This window comes from Bemisia tabaci, chromosome 3, assembly GCF_918797505.1.
Source record: "Bemisia tabaci chromosome 3, PGI_BMITA_v3".
Taxonomy (NCBI): Eukaryota; Metazoa; Arthropoda; class Insecta; order Hemiptera; family Aleyrodidae; genus Bemisia; species Bemisia tabaci.
Window position 1 is genome coordinate 60,851,249 of NC_092795.1, and position 21,740 is coordinate 60,872,988.

Consider the following 21,740-nt stretch of genomic DNA (forward strand, 5'->3'; position numbering starts at 1 on the left):
ATCGGTTTAAATGGCAGATCAATCGATAATAAATCGTAAGTATGTACGCCAAGCTACTCTGCCGTGCTAAGAAGGAACGCCGTGTGAACCTTCGAGAGTCGCCAAATTTCCCTGGATAAAACATGTATTTTTGACAACATTCAGTAACATTTTTCTTGAAAATTTTCAGATATTTTAAATTATGTTGCGTACAAAATTGTCTGAAAATTTTGGAAAATAATATTCAAAATTTTCCCAGTAATTTCGATTTTTATCAGAGGGGATTTGGCAACGTCTGAAGGCTCAGTCGACGGCGTTCTTCCTTAGCACGGCAGTACTGCTTTCTGGCTAATTTACTCATGATACTTGCGATTTTCCGGACGGTTTTCAACAAGTGGGACATGCATCCTGCGTAAGTTTTAATGGGAAATCCTAGTCTGAGGTCAGATTTTGATTTTGAACATCCGATCAATGGGAAAGTATTTGTTATAGATAATTTTAATCGAAGAGGAACTTCTATGCATAAATGAAGTAATATAAAAGGTCACAGTATGAATCAAAATGCTATTAAACATTTATAGATACAGGCGCGAGATATGATGATTTCGAAGAGGGTCAGATTCGGCCCATTCCTCTTACTGGTTCATGCCAATTAGCGATGAGATAACCTATCATCATTAAAACTCATTTAAAAACCAAAAATAAAATATAATTCCGTAAACTATTCCTTAAAGGACCAATAACTGAGAGAGCCCCGCTCGTTTTGACATGGATGCAACGTGATAAAAAATACTTCTTATCCTTGATTTTGATACGAGGATATTTCCTGTATATTAGCCCTCTAACGTTTCTGATTTCGCATTTAATGAGAAATTGGCGTATTATAAATCTCGTTTTTTAGCTCAAGACTTTAGAGGATTTTCAAATTCCAAATATGTTAGGTGCGCTTGTAGGATGGTTGGCTTATTAAGTATAGTGTTCATTGCGCTGCAACATCGGAAAACTGACAATGTCACGATACAAATTAGAAATAATTTTCTTTATCGACGCGATAGGCAACGCTGAAATGAGGTTACGATGTAAGTTGGCCTCGAATGCGACGAACACCATACGAATTTCATTTTAACGCCTGGATGCAACTATCCAGGCTCCCTGGCTCCATGGGCGTCCGTGTTGCATACGCACGGAAAAGAAGGCGTTTTGACTCGCCAGGTGCTTTTCTCGCGTTCTAATTCATAACCTGCGAATACAATTTTCAAAAACGTCAAGTTTTCGGCAATTTTTATCCAGTTTCCTTGTTTTCGATCTACGTCTTCTAAAACGCGCGCAAATGACGCCACTGCTCTTGACTTTTCTTCTTCTTCTTTTTTTTTTCAATTTTCAAATAGCCTAATGGCTAATCCCACGCTTCTTACCCCAGCCCCAGGTGACCGTTGCTCGAGACTAAACTCATATGTCTCCTGGCCGCGAATCGAACCCGGGATTTCTTGGTCACAGGGTCAGCTCTGCAACCACTACACCACACTGCCGTGCTGAGGAGAAACGCCGCATGAGCATTCGAGAGTTGCCAACTTTCCTCTCAGAAAAGAGTTATTTTCGAAGAAAGCTATGAATATTTTTCCTCGAAATTCTCAGGAACTTTAGGTGGAATTGCGAACAAAATTATCAGAAAAATTGGAGGAAAAATATACACAAATTTTCCAGAAAATTCGTGATTCACCAAAGGAAATTTGGCAACGCCTGAAGGTTCATACGACGCTCTTCCTAAGGACGGCAGCACATGAGACTGATCACAAGGATCCACCCCTTCAAATACCGAGGAACAGACGAACGCAGAGGAAGGCGGAATACTCATCAGTCGTGCAAACGGACTAAAGGGCGGGGAGACAGGAGGGTAGGGGTCCGGGGGGGGGGGGGCTGGTGGAGCGTATGAGCGGAAGGGTGGCGGGGAGGATGGGGTTGGCGAGTCGGTCTGGTCTGGCCGCGGTGGTGTAATTACTGGGTACGAGGCGAGTCGTCAGCAGGTCGACCGGCGGATCGATATATCGATCGATTCGATACTCATCATTGCTCAGCGGGGGATTTCTCGATGGAGCTCATTCGATAATCGAGTTCCGAGTGCAATGAGCAATGAGCAATGAGCGGTAAGCGCGGGCAATTCCGCGAACCTGGAACCGCGCACGGAGCCTGGGCGACCGTGAAACTGCACCGATGCACCTGCGCTCTTCCGCCGACCGGAATGCGCATGCGTAAACGTCGTATGAGCCTCCAGACGTTGCTCAACTTCCTACGCCGAATTGCCATGCACATTTCATATTGCTTCATCTGAAAGTGCTTCAAGAGCTGATTTCACGGCTTTTTTTATAATTTTTTTTCTGATGTGGGAAATAGTATAAAAATAGATTTAAAAGTGAGAAATGCACCGCCTTGTGACGGCATCCGGCGGCATTTCCCATTTAAACGCATGTGTTTTATTAGATTGGATCCGTTTTTTCAAATCTTCTCCAATGATTGTTCAATTCATGAACCAAGGGTACAGCCTATAGTGACGTCATCTGGCGGCATTTCCCAATTAAACACATCGACGGTGAAACTACCAAACCACGTATCTCGGTTTGCGACGTCGCAGACTTCCTGTCATAGTTTATTTTTTAAAGGAAAAACTACTTAACATCCAGTCTTGAAAATTTCTGTGATTTTTCCTCTTTGTGCGGAGAAAATTCTGTGAAAATTTCAAGGAATGATATTGATTTGGTCTACTTCAAAAAAATAAAATGTGAGCGTAGAGTTTTAAACACCGCAAACGAGATACGTGGTTTGGCAGTTTCACCGTCGACATGCGTTTCAGCATATTAGATTCATTTTGTCAAACTTCTCCAATAATTGTTCAATTCATGAATCAAGGGACCCTCGTGTTCAGTTCACTCAGTAGTTACCACTTAAACGCGAAATTCATCAAATTTCGGACACCTGTGGATTCTCTACTGCGCTTACATTTTCATCGCAGCTCTTCGGCTGAAATTTGTTTCGGGTGTCTGAGACAAACATCCCCCTCCCCCTCCTCGAATTTCCGAACTAATTTGCAGTGCACGGTTGCGAATAGTTTAAAGCCAGGAAATGACGGGTTTGGAAAGTGAGATGTGACACAAGACGCATGGGCTTACGTCGTTCTGGAATTCTCGAAAAGTCGCGACCAGTGGCGTAGCGTGCTTTGCGATATATCGATAGATATGCCACTCAAAACTATGAAAAAAGATCGATTATCAGGGTGTTCGCAGCGAACACCCTAGTAATCGATTCTTTACCATAGTTTCAAATGGCGAGATATCGATAATCGATCATTCACGCCACGCCACTGGTCGCGACCCTCCGAATCTTACGCCTTAAGGCCTTGTCTCCACGAGACGTTTTCATGGGATTTGTCTCAAGTTCGAATCGCAGGAATGAAACTTCTGGGATTTTTCCCAGTTACCGTCTCCACGGGACGAGGCTCATACGGTCCTTGGACTAGTTTGCGCGGAAAGATAAATTAGATAAAGTCGAGTATTTAACCGAGATTAAAATAATAATTGCACTCAATTGACAATTAGACACATTATTTTAACTGAACAAACATGAAAAATAGAGTAATCAACAAAATATCGCACGATTCCTTTTCACTTCTTCTTCCTCTCTCAGTGGGTCCTAGGGGTACAAGGACCATACTTGGTACTAGGAAAAATATTGATTAACTCAATATTTTTCCCAACTTTGTAAGTGGGATTTTTCCCTGGGACAAATCTCGTGAAACGGCCCGTGGAGACAAGGCCTTAGGCTATAGCCTATGTAGCCTAATGGCAAACCCGGTCCTGGAAACTTTTGCACATTACACTCTCAATTTATTTTGCTGATAATTTTTTCTTCATTGAGTACAAATCCACACCGAAAGTCGTCATACACCATGGTATCGAGCATTTTGCTTAATAGCGGTTTCACTTTAAAGTTTGGCGAAAAACTGGTCCATTACGTCTATAAGCCCATTTCAGATGTTTCTCCCCTAAAAGTGTATTTCGTAAAACCCAACATAAGATGCAGTTAATATAACGCAAAATATTGTGATTACGATTAGTCAAATTGAACGGCTAATAACTGTCTAGGGCGTATACTTTCAGCCTCAGATTTTACATGATAGATTTTTCGGGAAAAATTCCTTAAAAGTATAGTACACGGAGAAAAAAACTTCGTGCGTGGGACCCGAAGTTTAGGTTATATGGATCTCTGAAGTTTTCGGATTGAGCATCTGAACACTTTAGGTCCAGCTGCTGAGGTTTGGATCACACATCTGAAACTTCAGTTCTTACATCTGAAGTACTTCGTTTTCACATCCGAAAAACTTCGGTTCTCACATCCGGAAAACTTCGGTTCTCACATCCGGAAAACTTCGGTTCTCACATCTGAACTCTGAAGTACCTCAGATGTAAGAACTGAAGTTTCAGATGTGTGATCCGAACCTCGACAGCTAGACCTAAAGTGTTCAGATGCTCGATCCGAAAACTTCAGAGATCCATATGACCTAAACTTCGGGTCCCACGCACGAGATTTTTTTCTCAGTGTACAAGGCGTAATACAACCTTTTATTGCCAAAAATTGAAAAGGAAGTCAATATTTTGGAAAAATTTGTTCCACATCACGATGTTTTCTTGCTACCGCTGTAGATTTACAACTTAATCCAAAGTACTACTATTTTCGCCGAAAATAAATATTTTTAAGACGAGATTTGACAACACTCAAATGTTAATGCGGCGTTTTTCTTTAGTACGGTAGAATGCGCATGCGTGGAGTGCTGGGGGAGGGGGGGGGTTTGCCTGGGCTCAGCGCGAACTCCTCCCACAATTCGAGAGACTGTCATGCCCGGCAAAAAGAGACCAACGTCATTCTGCCGTGCTAAGGAAAAACGTCGTGAGAGAATTTAGACGTTGCAAAATTTCCTTCAGCAGATCATTGATTTTCGGGAAGATTGGTAAATATTTTTCTCCCGAATTTTTAGAGAGTTTTGTTCTGAAAAAAAAACCGGGTTGGATGATTTCAGCACCCCTTCAGGATCCCTTGTTCAATTTCCTGTAGAATTTAATAGAATGATTGTTAAACTTTCCCGTAGTATGACATAGTTTCCATTGTTTATTTATTAATGTCAAATATGTATTACATGCATTGTTAATCTGTTTGTATCCAAGTGAAATGTTTTGAGGAGAATTATTACCAAAGCTGAATTGCAAGTCAAGCCTTGCAGATGACAGGATCCTTTGTTGTTAAATTAAATTTTATCCCTTTTAACCTACTTGTACTATACACCAAACATATTCGAGCTGTACTGTGACTTTTTGAGGTTGAGCTCAACTGACTCATTGGCGACATCGATGAGTTCGAGTACAACTCAATTAAGCTTGGTGTTGCACGTGCAACACCACTTCAGGTTATAAGTTGCGTCTAACATCGGTACGTATTCACGACTCATCTTCACGAAACTTGATTCTGAACCCGTGGAGGGTCAGCCAAACCCGACCTTCGTTGCCTTCATGATTACTATTGTGGAGCTTTTCGAATTCTCTGTAACTGAGTTTGCTCTCCTTCAGATATTTAATCAGTTGGTCGTTGAGGCGGCAGTTGCCTTGGTCGTCGGGCAAAGTGATCTGAAAGCGATAGTATTTTCCAGTACCATCTACGATAATATCTTTGCTGGGTTCGATTTTCCCGATGTTGTGCGCGATACTGTCTTCCTTATGTTTGACTTTCCAGGTACTGTGTCCGGCAGGATCTTTGCTCTCCTCGACTTTCATGAGGATGAACCCGTACTGGAATTGACACTGCTCGGTGGGGTTCTTTGCTTTTCTATACACTACTTCAGCCAAATATTTTTCATCCTTAACATGTGTCGTTCGTCCTAGCTGCTTCCGTCCGTTCGTAGATGAAGCTGAGGCGCCGTGATTCGTAACTTCGAAACCGTGCCGATGTAACCACTGACAGACTTTCTGGCTGCACTGCGGTCCGCCCGCCTTTAGTAACTCTTCAAATTGTTCAGAGTGGAAAAACTTGTCTCTAACGGCGTGGATCAGAGCGCTGATGACTTTGCACTTACAGCTCCACTTCCCGTTATCATACACCATAACTATACCATCAGCGATCGGTTTCATTAAATTGTCAAGTTTCACTGATCCGAACTTTTTCTTGCACTCGTTAGTACAAGCCTTCTGCCTCCTCGCTTGGCGTTCATCTTCCGTTTCAGCTGCAGTTGAAGATGATGGAGGTTTCTTTTTAGTGATAGTGGTGGAGTGCTTTCCAGTTTCGCTGGAGGAGTGCTTTCCAGTTGTGCGGGTGGAGTGCTTTCGAGTTTCGCTGGTGGAGTGCTTTTCAGTTTCGCTGGAGGAGTGCTTTCCATTGCTGTCAGGGGAGTGATATTCAAAGGGGTTTTCAGCACCTATTTGGAAACCCTTTTCTTTTAACCACTCCTTGCCATTTTCTGGATTTTTTTCAAACAATGTTTTAAATTCGGTTTCGTCATATTTTAGCATTGCAATGGTAGAAATCAAAGGTCCGGAGATTGTGCAATGGCATTTCGTGCCCTGTAACTCTCCATCCGTAATTGGATACCAACTTCCAGCGCAGAGAATATACCCATGTTTTTGGTGACATTCTTTTCTGCATTGTGCACGGGTCGTGGGCTCTGAAATTGATCAAAGTTATGAAATATTATAACCATCGTCAACGGGAGAGGGATCATTGATAATAAGAAAATAAAACTAGAGCCGAGTTGCTTCGCTTTACTTCATCGACGCTCATTTCACTATTACGAAAAAGAAAGACATTTCTTATGGATTTTTTTTTTCGGTGAGAAAATGTTATTTTTTACATAACGATTAAAATTGGAATTACTGTACCATCACTTGGAGGAGTGCTATACGAATTTTTTTTTGCACAATAAACGCGCCCAAGAATGTCAAACAAAATCGGAACGATAGTTTTTTAAAGTCTACAATTAAATACAATAAATCAATACAATGGGGTAGTTGCATGGAATTTTTTAAATTCAATTTCTAAAAGTTTGAGGTCTACTGAGTATTGAGGTATTTTTTTAAGAAAAATTCCTGTCACCGGAACTTTCAGAAAAAGCTCCTCAAAGTCAAAAGTCATTTGAAACGGGTCTTTCCCCGCGCTTCGGAACTAGGACTTCGTGACGTCACACGGTATACACCCACGTTCGCCCTATGTCAAATACGTATAAATACGGTCTTTTTAAAAATTCGCGAAAAATCGATTTTTATTTTTGTCTAGACTTGATTTCTTTGCGTCGATGAAAATTTTAAGATTTAACTAATGATTTTAAAACAATTTTGAAAGCTCTCCAATATGATTTCTTAGTGAAAAAGGAAGTTAATATGGAGCTTTTCGCGTATCTTCTGCCGCCGCCGAGAGCCGTCCGCCGGATTCGAGTGGGCTTGTCCCGTACTACTTCGGTAATGTTAGTGTCGTAGGCAATCAGAGCTCGAGTTGGGCTCATTTGACGCTGGTGACGCCGGTGACCAAAAATCACAACAACACCATAACATGGACTTGTTCTTATCACTTTTCTAATCTCAGCTAGCGCTATGTTTGATTGTGAGCTACTGATCAAGATACGGCTCTGAACACCTTTCGGCATGATTTCCGACACTATTTTCCGAGGAAAAAAGATACTTTTCGACACTTAAAACTAGAGTCCTTTAAGCGTCCAGCCCACGTACAAACTAGAGCTCTCAAACTGGCACTAATTCTTCTATTTCTCAGCCATTTCTGCACGGAATGCCTTGAAAATTTCAAGATCTGATCTGTGATGTATCCCAAACACATCGGTTACCCTCAAAGATCGTCGGCCCGACGATCTTTGAAAGGCAACAGTCAACAGTTCCATCGATGAGCCTCTTTGAGGCCCCTAGTTTGTAGGTGGGCTGGACGCTTTACACCCAGAGTTGAGGTTTATCTACAGCTGCGTGAAGTAAGAAATTTCTCCGCGCAGGGGGCGCCACCGCTGTGTTTTGATTTTTTGGGTAACGCTATTAGAGTCCGTACAGCTCCACGTAAGTCCTTGAGCTTTTATGAAAGTTAAGGGAACTTCTGTTTAAATCGAAGAGTCATAAGTTCTAGCCATAACATTCTTCTTCCTATTGACACTAAAAACGACGTAAAAAGAAACTTCTGAAGCTCTGAAATTTGATCCCAGAAAAAAGTAGGGTTAAGCATGATGACCTTGATGCAACCAATCGCGATTGATCGCTCTCAGCAGTTGCAGATATCTCTCTCTCACCATGAGCTGTCTCTCTTGCACTTACAGATATCCCGTAAGAGAAACTGGGATCAAATTGTAGCTTTTATTATTAAACTTTCAAAGCTCGCGTTTGTTTCTAAGGATTCCAGACGTATGCTGCTAGAACTTATGAGTCTGACTTTAAGATATCTATTGTGATATTTAAATAATCACTGATTTCGGAGTCGGATTTTAGCAGCGCGACGTGGTGGATTTTTTCAGAACTACAGCTGAAGATTAACCTTAAAACATCTCGATTATCAGCTGGCCATGGTGTCACAAAAGTGTGCACCCAAAGGAACGATATTGAGGGATAAGGATGAGGATAAGGTATCCTGCGATGTCTGTCATCCAAAAACAACATCAACAAAACCGATCAAATAAAAATAAAATGAGATTGGTTTGTAGATAATTTTTTGATCTATTTTCATTTTGGACCGATGGAAATAGCAATTTACTCTTGGTAAACCACAAGTAGGTAATATTTTCATTATTTTGGTTCACATTCGAGCCACCGCCATCTTGGTGCACTCTTTTGTGGCACCATGAGCGAGAACCAATCAGAATTGGATTTTTTTTTAGGCCACTTTCATTCCGACCAAAATTGAGATGTCGTAACTCTGGGTATAAAGTGACTCTACTTAAAACAGCACAACAGATCACGCTTCGGCTCGGTAAACACACGGTCGAGATAGGGGTTATGGCGGTGGGCGGGGCCTTGTATACCAACTGACGTCACACCCAATGGAAATCGTTTATTTCTTACCGCGATTTTGCGACTTTTTATTGAGCTCCTACGGAGCTTTCGACTCAATTTCGGAACTTGCAAATGCGAAAACTTTTTCGCGAAAAGTTCTGCTAGAAACAGTCATCAGATCTAAAATCCCAGCTGCATGCATCCACCCCATTGTCTGTCTTGTGTGTATTCATCGTTAATTCGTAATTTTATAGTTATAGCTTTCATGTTATATATTGATGTGGCCGAACGATGGTAACTTAAATTAGTCTTAAACATTCATTCACATAAAATCATTATACAAATTCACAAAGTGCTTTCTACGTACCTCTCCCCCACCCTTTAAAATAAAACTCTCTTGATCAGAGTGTAAACCATATGGGGCCGGGGCCTCTTAAAGGGCAGATACACCTGCGAGCTAGACGCGCGTCTTGAGCGGCGAGTAGCAGGCACGTACCCAGGATTTTGTTTCGAGGGGGGGGGGGGGCTTGCGGGGTTCCTCTACTACTGGGAGGTCTGGGGGGCCCTCCCCCGGAAAATTTTGGAAATTTGTAATCTAATTAGACGCATTTTGAGGCTTCCGTGACGCAGATTTTCCATCAATGTCTGCAGAAAAATTAGGTGTCCTTTCCGAACTTTCAGCAAAAAATGCATTCCAAAAGATCCTGAAAATGTTTGGAATTTTAACTCTCTTTGGACACATTTCAAGGCTTTTGTAACACAGATTTTTCATAAATTTATGCAGAAAAATTACGCTTTTTTTACTTTAACACAAAATACTTATACGAATTGTTACATTCAACAAAGCTGGAAAATTTTTGAAATTTCAAATCAAATTAGACGCATTTTGATGCTTTTCTGACGAAAATTTTAGGAATGAACACGGTATTTACATTTAAGACAAAAGAGCCAGGCACGTATATCTTCGTATATCTTTGACGGTCTCAAACTTCTGCTTTTCCCGCACTTTCTCATCTTCTGTCTCCTCTTTCCTTCTCTTTTCCCCTCCTTTTTTTGCTTTCGAAGGGAGGGGGGGGCTTGAGCCCCCCAAGCCCCCTTCCCCCCCTGGATACGTGCCTGGCGAGTAGGCCTTCGGCCGTGTTCGGCAAACTTCGTAGCCAATCAGGTCGCAACTCGCTACTCGTAACTCGCTCAAAGTAGAATCGGATCCTACTTTTCGGGGCAAGACGCGCTTGTAGCGCGGGGGTGTATCTGACTCTTTAGGGAAAAGAGCTGTTTAAGGTGAATCCAGGGTTCGATTAGGGATAATTTAAGATTAGAGAAAGCGCCACCAGTCACCACTGAGAATTTCACTTTCCTTTGACGATTATTGAAATAATATTCTTCAAATTACAAAAAGCAGATCCACAAGATATAGATTATTTTTTGAGCCAGAAGTACTGGCAATTAGAATTGCAAGCGCAGAGAAAGTACGGCTGAAACTTGCGGCTCACAATCAGCGGCGGCGGCCGAGCGCGCAACCGAATCCCTCTTGTTCTGTCTCTCTCTCTCTCTTTCCCATTGCCGCAATGGGAATTACTTTCCGCCATAGTTACGACTTTATTTCCGGAATTTTTTTACTGAATGTTCCTCAAGTATGTTGCGATATCCCCTGGATCCTCAATCTTGAATAAGTATTACGGTTTTCATTATTTTGGCAAATATATACGGCTATTCTGAGCGGCGCGACGTGGTGGCCATATCGCGAAGTTCGAAGCCTTGATTCACCTTAAGGAACGACTATGAACACAACCTTGGATGCGAGAAGTTGAGGGATGAATAATAGGCGAAGGGATAACTTACCACAGAGAGTTGGAATAATGATAAAAAGGTTCACGACGATGAGACTGCCGAGGAATGTCATGACGCGGCTACATATAGGAGAGACACTCAATCGGAAGTAAAACGTTCGGAAAATCCTTCTAATCGAATGTGAGGCCAGTTGCAAAATTCAATTTATATTTGCTGTCTGACTTGCGTGGCTCGAAAAGTAACTAATATTACAACAGCTGTTCTGTAACTTCATAATCCGACTCAAATCGAGAAAAAGTTGATTACAAGCTGGTTTTCCTACTCCGAGAGCCTGCTGATCTCCCCACGTCCCTGATATGAGATTGCATGATAAACGTAACGGGTTCCACTTCATAACAATTTTTTAGGGGCTTTTCCGCGGGAACAAACAGTTTTTTGGGTTTTTTTTTTCGTGAACACGAGCGAGATGGAAGGCGCAAGACTTTTTCACTGGATACGGTGAGTTGATATGAGTAATGTCTGCACCACATCTGGAAAATCCCCCATAATTTTGTAATTTTGATCATTTTGATTACCTGCTCTCGTTTTTTGGGGCATAAAGACTCGGTATTCTGGTTTCCGGAACTGAATACTGCACGAGAAGCCTTCATGCTTTCAGGGGAAAAAATAACTCGAGTCGTGATGAGTCTGTTGCAAAATTCAGCTGGTGCAAAACTTCCTGACGAAAACGGCTCAAAATGGCTTCTGTCGTAAAGTCGTATCTCAAATTCCACATGAGCTCTGTTCTCCATATGACTCTATACTTTCCGGGTCTCTTATGGAGATGGAGACACGCCCTAACGTCAGAGACTTTCATAATCGAGACTTTATTGTACCCGATGAAAAACTTGCAAAATAAAAGCAGTGTGGAAAGTTAGGGAGCGGCCCAGACACAGAGTTGCACATGTGAAATGATAAATATGAAAGATTGGAAATTTCGGTGAAACATTTCATGAAATTTTATGGGGGTTAAATTGTCACTTCCTCGAGAAGATTCGTCACTTTTTCTCTCGGTTACCAATAAAAAAAAATTCATAAATTTCACAAAGTTGTGAAAAATATTAAACAGATTTTCATGGCCTGAGTATGCAACAAGCACTAAAAACACCAAAACTCAAAAGCCATTCCTTTAATTTTGCATGATATTTCGAAAAATATTTCACAATATCTCTCATATTTTTTAGAAATTTCATGTAATATTTCACATGAAATTTGAGATTTTATTTTCCATGACAAATCGCAACACCACCCACACCACATGGCAGCGCTCTTACTTCACAGGCACTTTAGGATTCACTAAGCACGTATTCCTGGTTCTTAAGAGATCCTGAACCTGATGGACCGAAATTTGGCAAGAATGCTTTCGAGTGGATGGTTGGCTAAATTAGGACTCTCTGGGCCGATGGCTTTGTGGCTGGAGTTGTTTGGGGTGAGCGACAAGATGCAACGTAAAGTACTGTTGCGCAGAACGGGGCTCATAACACAATCAATTGGCTCGCTGCTTCTTATTTATTAGTTCCCGGAATCTTGTTCCCTAACAATAACCCAATCTCGACCTCCCTTCTCACCTTCGCGTTCAGGTGTTCTTCGCGAGTCGGGGTTTCTCGTCTTCATCCCCCTCCGTTCCCAACCCTCCGGCATCACACCGAAGATGAATTAATCACGGCTGCTGGGCTCTAGTGTTGGGGATAATTTCGAAAAATCGATCAATCGAATCGATTCGACAGTCTTCGAGAGTTAAAATCATGACCAAAAAAAAATCGATTTCCCGACGGCTTTAAATCGCAATCTTTAAAAAAAAATCGAATGAAAATTTCGGGGAAGTTTGCTAAAATTTTGGTCTAAAAATCGGCTCCCGTACCGATTTTACACACCTAGGTGGCGAAAATCGGAATTTTCGATTTAGAGGAAAAATCGATTAATCGGAGCTAATAAAGTCGATGGGATTTAACAGATTCTGTCGGTGAAAAAATCGATTAAAAATCCCCAACGCTGGCTCTTGATCAACTAAAGCGCCGGCTGCTCTCTTGATTTTTGAGTTTCGGATAGATTTTGACTTTTTCTAGCCCCGAGACGAATCCGTGGATTTTCGATCAAGGGCTTCCTTTTTTGAGCACGTGAAAGTAGGGAGTTGTTGGCGCAAATAATTGCCCTTGAACCAAAGTAAAGGAGACGAGTAAAACTCTATCTTTGTTAGAAATCTGGTTGCAAAAATTTGACATAAAACAATCTAAGCATTCTTCGGAAAATTGACAATGTCGCGATCAAATTCAGTACTACTTGACGTTTACTCCATCGACACAATACGATGATGGAAGTAAGTTAAGCTGTTATAAGAGAAGCATGCAAAGTGTTCGTAGTTACGACGTACCTATTTTGTTCGATACAACAACTCAGAACATCTCGTAACAACGGTATTTTGTTCGGATGTTGTTCATGTTAAGGGGCGTGGCCTATTTTTATTCTTTTATATATTTTGCACCATTTGGCAACGTTCTTAGAACATTGTTTCGAAACAATTGCAACTTCCTCAAAGCATGTGTCGGCGAGGTTGTGACAGGATTTCGAACCTCACTTTTGACAGCTCTACCGTCGTTGGCTGCGAAAAAGTAACGCAAATAAGACGAGACACAAAATAAATAATAATAAAACAAAAAACAGTCGTTGCGGCGAACAAAATACATCTTTACTCTTGCATGCGACGAACCAATAATATCTTCCCATACCAGGCCATTGTTGTTTGGCTCTGTCCCGTCTTTCCAAAAATGCATGGAATCTAGAGGAAATAAACGTTAAAAAAGTGTTTTTTACCCTTCTGAGAGTAGATTTACACAGGAGATTTTTAGACCCACGGTTCTGGGCACGCAAGACCGTACTAGCTAAAATGTGGCTGAATCACATAATCGATTGAGAAAAGAATATTTAACGGTGAAAATGAAGCCATATACACAAGAAGAAGAACGCAACCCGCCATACGTATACATGCTCACTCACTCATACGTATTTCCGCTATGGTCCGGTACGGGGAGATGATACTGGGCGAACACTAAACGAAATTCATTATAACGCCTGGATACAACTATTCGGGCTCCAGGGATGTCCGTATTGCATACGCCTCGTATTGAAGGCGTTTTGACTCACCTGGCACTCACGGCTTCACCCGCGGCGCGGAGGCGGGCTCTAACTTTAAATTTCTTGAACATGGCTTAGATAGCAGACATTTGAGCTTAGAAGGTTCGAAACGTCCTTTGTCGCAATTTTTTTGAATGATAACCAACAAAATCTGTGCACTCAAATAAATTTAGGTAAAGAAGAAGAAGGAAAACAGCTCCAGATTCCCTGCTCAATCTCGATCTTATGGTTCCGCTTGTTCCACTCACAATCAGAGCGGCAAGGAACGATTCAAAGGAGCGCAACATCCTTTGCCGTCGCAAAATACTTGGAGTCATTTACGTTTCAAAGGAACGGCAGTAATGGGCGCAGATCCCATGAGCTGATAGAGTTCAAGTTGGCTCCCGTATTTGCTTGACACACGCACCTTATTGCTGGAGGCACGCCGCACAATGGTTCGAGTCGATTCAGAGAGGTCGGACATTAAATTGTTTACTACAACTGCAAATTTCGAAGTTACTTTCGTCACATTTTAAACTTTATAGGGGTGATTCTAGAAGAAAATTTCACGAGGAAACCAATAGAACCACTTTCAGAACCTCAAAGTTTTGTATAAATGGAGTTAGAAGCGTTTAAAGTTTCCAAATTTTGTTCGACCTCCCCCATGGACTCGATCCACTGTGCGCCGTGCCGCGCCGCACGGCGGAACGAGCTAACAGAAGAGGTCCAACATCGTGGTGTCTACCAGTTATAAAAGACCAAAATTGGGGACTTTCGGGGGCTTTTACGGGTGTTTTTTCAAGAAAATCGGGAATTTTTTCACCGAAATTGTAAGAGAAAGGGAGCTAGTTAGAGCGTTAAAAGGCGTAATTAATACGACTAATTGTAAGTCATATCGAACCGATGAAGACATACGAAAAACCAAGCAACACTTCAGTTTTTTCATTCGTGGTTATACCGCACCGCCGTGGCTGGCGAGAAAATTTGAAAATGCCCGTGTTTATAGGACGATTTTTGTCATTTTTTGGGGACCTGAACAAGAAAATGGGAGACTTTCGGGGATATCGGGGACACCCTTCCAAAATCGGAGATTTTTTTTTTGTATGTTGTTTTGGGCTTTATATCCATAAAATCGGAGATGATCGAGGACATTGGGGACTTCTGGGGGCCAGCAGACACCCTGGACATGAGTCTGACTAAAATTCCAAATTTTCATGTTTATTTCGTCACAAATTCAATTCCATTGGGTGTTTCTGAGGGATACTTCAAGAAAAACCGATGAAACCACACTTGAACTCTTTTTAATCGTATTTTCAGAAATATAAGCTTTCAAAGTTTCCAGATTTTGTCCGACTTCTCCAGTGGCGTGGCGTGCTTTGCGATGTATCGATTGCTGGGCCATTTAAACCTATGGGAAAGTATCGATAAACAGGGTGTTGGCTGCGAACACCTTAATAATCGATTTTTTACCACAGCTTCAAATGGGGAAATATCGATAGATCTCAAAGCACGCCACGCCACTGGACTTCTCCAACGACTCGGTCCACTGTGCGGCGTCGCGCCGCGATCATGTCGTGCGTCAGAAGCTCCCAGACATGAAAACAAAGCATCGATGTTTCATCGAGCGTGCAATAGGAACCTGAAAGCGATCCATTTATCTACATGGCAGATACGCCTCGTCTTCCCAGGTAAATTATTAGTCAACAATTAATTAATTGGTGTCGAAATATTACATTTTCTTCACGTTAAAGTTAGCTGATAATGATAATTTGGAAAAATAAATTAAATAAATTAATAGGGTGTCTAATTTTTTTTTTCATTTTGGGAAATCCTGATTTTCGACTCCTAAATCTTGATTTCATACTTTTTCAAAATCCTGATTTTTTGCGGACAAGAATTAAAATTTCTGCATGAGCGTTTGCGAAAAAAAATCCGATCGGACAGCCTTTTCTCAAATCCTGATTTTACGACCGATTTTTCCTCGAATCCTGATGAAATCGGGATTAAATCCTGATTGACCTCAAATCCTGGTAGAATCGGGAAAATCCTGATGCTAGACACTCTGATTAAGCTGAGTAGATTAGTAATTTAAAAGAGCACACTTGGTTATGATAAAATGTGTAGGTAGTGCTTCCACTTGATTTTTAGCGTTGCGATATTTGATGCATTTCACCGAAACTCTGATTACAGTAATAAGGGGTACATTAAGGAAGCTAAGCCAGTTCGCATTTTCACGCGCATGTTGCTTTGAAGCAGTGACGATGCTTCAAAGTTGGTTACGCTGTTTTTCTTCAATTTAAATCCATTATAGATACAGATTTTTGGTGAGGTAGCCTGCCTCTTCACATACCTATTCGATTGTTTCACATGCTCGTAAAAGGCAGAAAAACTGCCAATAAGTGTTGCCAACTTTGATAATCGCCATTGCTCCGACGGTTATTTTGGTAAACGTTACCATACGGTATCTATTCGACGACAATCGAGTAAAATATTGTAACTTGTATACATAGTTTACTCAGGATCCTCCATGCGGCCACAACGTAGCGATCGTTGTGAAGAGGTTAAAGTGCATGTTTTATTGCGCTTGAAGTCTTTGTTAGATTCCACTTTCCAAAAATTCACAAGTTCTACGTGGTGTGTTCAAATAATTAAAGTCAGGGATCCATTCATGAGAAATTTAAGATTCATCAATGTGTGATGGGAGCTTCGACGAGGGACCTCATTTTAGCAGCATCTTCTTCACGAGGGCTGTTTGAAAATCGAAAAGAAAATCATGAAAATCTGACGAATTCACCCATATTTATAATTACGGAACAAGTTAATAAAGTCAGACCCAAACTCACCCGGAGCCTAGAGCCAAACACAGGTGCTCAGGAAAATGACTCATCGTTCTTACCTGGAACACAAGAAAGAAAAAAACAAATTATTAGGAGTGGATCTTCTTAAATAATAGGAAAGGAAATTAGAGACCAGTTTGAAAAAATATAACGAGTCTGGGTTATGATCAAATAATTATAGTACTCTTGCCGATCGCCGAACCAGATTCCGTTCCTCAAATTTTGCATTGTTGCAGAGAAGCCTTCGAGTGGGATAGAGGCAATGAGATAATTATTCTTTGAGGAGAGAGGGGGGGGGCGATAAAACACAAAAAGCCCTTGACAAAAAGGGTATTTGAAATAATGCGGGCAGTTACTCCACTTAAAGCCGAAAACAACGCTCAATTTAGGGAAACCTGTGATTGTATGTAAATAGGGGGTTTTCTCCGAAGCTCATTTACTTCTCAGAATGCTCATTGGCTCAGCCTTACTATACCTGAGGCAAAGAGAACAGCGAATAAACAAAATTGCATAGTAAGGTAAAGAGAACAAACATTTTCGTTTCAGTGTTATGTTGCGAGTATACATTTAAAGTTGTAACTTGGCAGATCTTGATTTAAGCATTTAAAGAAATGACGGAGAGATGCGCGGGTTTATTTGATCCGTTTAGACGATACGCGTTAATGCGGCGGCGGCGGCGTGAGCAACGACAAACTGTTGTCACCAGTCGAAAACGCCTTCAGTTTCGTGTGATACTTCGCCGCCCACACCGGAGTTAAAATAGTTGTATCAAACATGATTGTGCATCTTGATAGTACATAGAAGGATCTTCCAATCGCATATCGAACATGCATGCAGTTTTTTCTCAGATTCAATGAGAAAAAACCTTAATGGAAACTGTTGGTGTAATTTGCAAAAGTGTCGTATCTTGGCAGATCCTGACTTAAGTCTTCAAAGAAATGGTGAGAAAATGGGGGTTCGTTTGCTCCGTTCACGCGAAACGCGTAGCAACAAAAAACTGTTGTCACCTGTCGAAAAGGCCTTCAATTTTGTGTGATGCTTTAATGCCAACACTGGAGTTAAAATATTTATATAATGATTGTGCAACTTGGTGCTAACTCATGGGATCTTTCAATCGCTTATCGTACATTCTTGAAGTATTGTCTGGCATTCAATCGGAAAAAAACTTGCTGCATGCTGTGGTGTTACTGCAAACTTGATGCAGTGTAGTCCAATTACACACTAATCCCCATTACCAGCCTCGTTTATCCGAAAGTATTGTAGGTACATTTGACCAACATTTACCGTTGCAAGAACCATGTTTGGGCTTAAATTAAATCTGATGCGGTATGAGTTGGTACATTAAAGGTGCCAAATTTGGATAATTACAACTTGTGCGTGAACACCAAAGAGGATAACAAACTACAGTAGATTTGGACTTTATTTTACAATAAGGAGCTACAATCATTGTCCCTTCTCACAAACAACACATGAGTCAATAGTCCCCTACGCAGAAACGTGCTTTTGTGGGTTAGTCAAAATTATTAGTTCCTTATTGCAAAATGTAGTCCACTTGTGCATCCGCGCTTTTTCATTGGCGATGCTAAAAATTCTGCACGTCGAGAATTTTGATCATGAATGAATCGTATTCGATAGCGGTTCGATGTATCGTTTGGTTCAAAACAATAGAACATAAACTCAAACAAAAATTTTAGAATTTAAGTTAGTAAAGCTTAAAAAGAGAAAACTCCAAACAATTTTACGTTTCATTGCCAAGTGTTACTCATCAGAATAAAAAATCTTTCACAAGAACCCCGTTCCCAAAGATTACTCGACTGACTTTTGAGGCTATGTTCACATGTTGAACCAATCGATATCGATACAATCTCACCTATTTGATGTGTCGAATACGACCCACTCTCGTCTTTTCGGGCTTAATGCGTTGCGGCTACGTTAGTTATATTGGTGCTGAACTGCCAAATCCAATTTGAGCTCCCCTCGTTGATCCTGTAACCAGACCTTTTGGCGGGACTGGCCACTCGTCCAAGGTCTTCGTGTTTTGATAGTCCCGAAATGAGACGGGAGACCCGCGTGGAAGCGGCCGGGCGCAGCCGAAGCAGGGATAGGTGCCGGCGCCTGTTGCTCCACTGGAGAAGCACGAAACCCCGCCGCGGTCTGGTGCGAAAGGTAAATTTTCCAGCTGTGCGACTCACCTTCCTGGGAGGGGGAGTTGGAATAATAATCGGTGGGTGATAAAAAATAGGCGGAGGATCCACAACATGCCAGCACTGTTGACAAATCTACCGAGCCGTGCGAGGAGAGCTTAATTTTGAGCAACGCTTTGACGTGAGTCAGACGCAAGATGAGTGAAACTAGAGTACCTGTATACGAGAGAGTATTGCCATCTCTGTGCCGCTCTCTGATTGGTTCATCAGTTTTAGGCTATCATGGAGCTCCAAAGTTGGACCAATGTAAACAAACCCGACCCAGAGGAATACGTATTATTGGCTGAGAAATGAATGATAATCATACTGAAAGGTTAATTTTTGGCATAATATCCATCAAAGTTGAAGTCCAAGCAATTTAGAAGTTGGATATTAAAAAATTGCCATCACATCCAAAATCACGTCTGTAGAACTTTGTAGAACTTTTTCGCCATCATGTTTGTTTACATTGGGTCAAACTAGGAGCGGAGGGGTTGGGGTTTGTTTACATTGGGCCAACTTTGGGGCTCCATGATAGCTGACCGATCAAAGAGCGGCACACTTTTTCTGTAGTAAAAGGATTGAGATGGCAATACTCTCCCGTATACAGGTATTCTAAAAGAATTGAAGGTATGCTCTTCCCAACGCTTTCGGCTCCCGCCGCTGGAGCTGTGACGCGAAGTTTGAATTTCAACAATTTTGCAGTCTTGGCCGAAAACAAATATGACCGCCTTCTGTTGATAAAAAGGAAAAGAAAAACAGCCAAAGTACTGAAAGCAAATGAATTAAAGATTTCGCTTGCATTGAATTTGTTCGTTTTAATCAACTGCAGACGGTTATATTTGTTTTCGGCCAGGACTGCAAAATTGTTGAAATTCAAAATTCGCGCCACAGCTCTAGCGGCGGAAGTCGACAGCTGAGTTCTGGCCGAAGTGGTCGGAAGGGTCGGGAAGTGCATACCTTCGTTTCACTTACCTTGAGTCAGACTATTTCTGCTAAACGGAACTGGAGACGTGTGGGAAAAATGGGCTGAGCTGTGCTCACTGGGAGCTGCAAAAGAAACGCTGTTAAAGTGCGGGAGTGATTCCTTGTGGGGAAATGGAAAAGCGGGATTTTATAGTAAATCAAACAGAACTAATTGTAAACGCCAACTGTATGCTAACTCATGAGCCATGGGCACGTGATAAGAGCGTTGTGGATATGGCTCATGAGTTGATGCGGTATCATTGAGATCGGCGAGCCCGGTCGTTTACGTTGACGTCACTGGCGCTTTATAATTCCCATTCATTCTTACGGGCCTCAATTGACGAGCACACCCCTACTTTCCCACCTCTCTCTTACTTCGTTTAGCAGAAATACGTCCAATTTTGTCTCAAAATAAGATGTTGGTGGCTACTAGATTATTTCTCATTACAAGATTACCAGAAAATCAAATATTTCTCCCAGTTTTAATTATTTTCTAGTAACGTTAAGAATCTGCGTGCTGTCAGAAATCTAGTATTTGCGACTAAATATCCTAGGGATCATATGAAATCAGAAATCTGGTAATTACTAAAATTTTCTTGCCCACACTCACACTCCTAAGATCAGTTTGGCTCCTTCGACTTGAGCTTGAAAAAAATGGCGGAACATTATGTGAACACTCCATTAATTGGTTTTTTTCAGACTGGAAGTTCAAAGTCAGTTAATGAATTGCTTAAAATGCTGAGTAAATATTGGCTACACCTGCACCGCAGCCGGAACTGAATCACAGTATGGTAGAGTTTCATATGCATTCGTGATTAGTAGCAACTGAAATCAGTTAAAAAGGTGTTTTGACAATGAAAGGGGGAATTTTCAAATAAATAGTTGAAATATTGATGGTTAGCTTTCTTGATGATAAGAGTTCGTAATGTCAGTAGAAATTTAGATATGAAATACAGAAAATAACTTAATCCTGAAAAGGAAATAAGTTTCTTTTCTTCAATCAGCACTGGAAAAAAAGGTCTCTTGGATCCAGAGTCCGGACTCTTGAAAAATTTGACAAGAAATATACTCTTGATTCGATCAGACTTTTGCTTGAATCAAAAGGAAATCCGCTTGAATACAGAGGCTGGGCTTTCGATTCAAGCAAACATCCGCGTGAATCAAGAGTATGTCTTCCTTGCCGAATTTTTGAAGAGTTTGGACGCTGGATCCAAGATACTTTTTTTCCAGTGAGACATTATTATCTTCAGGGTGTCTAGCAATTTTCAAAAAAAAAAAAAAAAAAAAAAAAGGGCTTAAAAATCGGGACACAATTTAAAATTACTTGACAGACGGAAGAAATAACTCCCCGATAATTCTCTAAAGAAAAGGAAAAATTTTCCCAATTTTTCGGCACGGCTGAACTCATTGCGTAAAAGTAACAATTTTTTCATGTTTCAGGAATATAATGTGATAAATACAGCAAAATTTATGGTGCCTAAACTTATGCGAGATATTTTTGCCTCATAAGCACCGGGTTCCTTTTTTGCCACTAAAATCAATGGGCTGCTATACTCGGAAGTGGATGGTTTGATCAAGTTCTCCCTCAGAAGTTTTTAATTTTTAAAACTTAAAAGACATTAGCAGAAATTCTGGTGGAAAACTCCGTGAGAGTGAAATTTTTTCGGAAAAATTCGTGATTTTCGATTTCCTCGACGTTTCCCCGACACGGAGATCGCTTGCAAAATAAAATCCCCTGTCATGCGGAAATTTTGCGGATTCCCTGGCGTTTTCCTTGATTTCCCTGACACAAAGAAAAATGCCCTAACATTTCCTGGTCG

General features: G+C 41.3%; 2 protein-coding genes across 3 annotated transcripts in view; both read right to left on the reverse strand.

Annotated features, from left to right (window-relative positions):
• The window catches only part of hiw (MYC binding protein highwire), a 315,026-nt gene that overhangs the window by 203,476 nt on the left and 89,810 nt on the right, over positions 1 to 21,740 (reverse strand). The window lies entirely within an intron of this gene.
• Positions 5,114 to 10,994, reverse strand: LOC109034495 (uncharacterized). The gene is made up of 2 exons (XM_019047695.2): positions 10,836 to 10,994; positions 5,114 to 6,679 (listed from the first exon to the last, which is right to left on the reverse strand). Exons 1-2 carry the CDS (start codon positions 10,894 to 10,896, stop codon positions 5,463 to 5,465), a joined length of 1,278 nt encoding a protein of 425 aa, XP_018903240.2. The 5' UTR covers positions 10,897 to 10,994; the 3' UTR covers positions 5,114 to 5,462.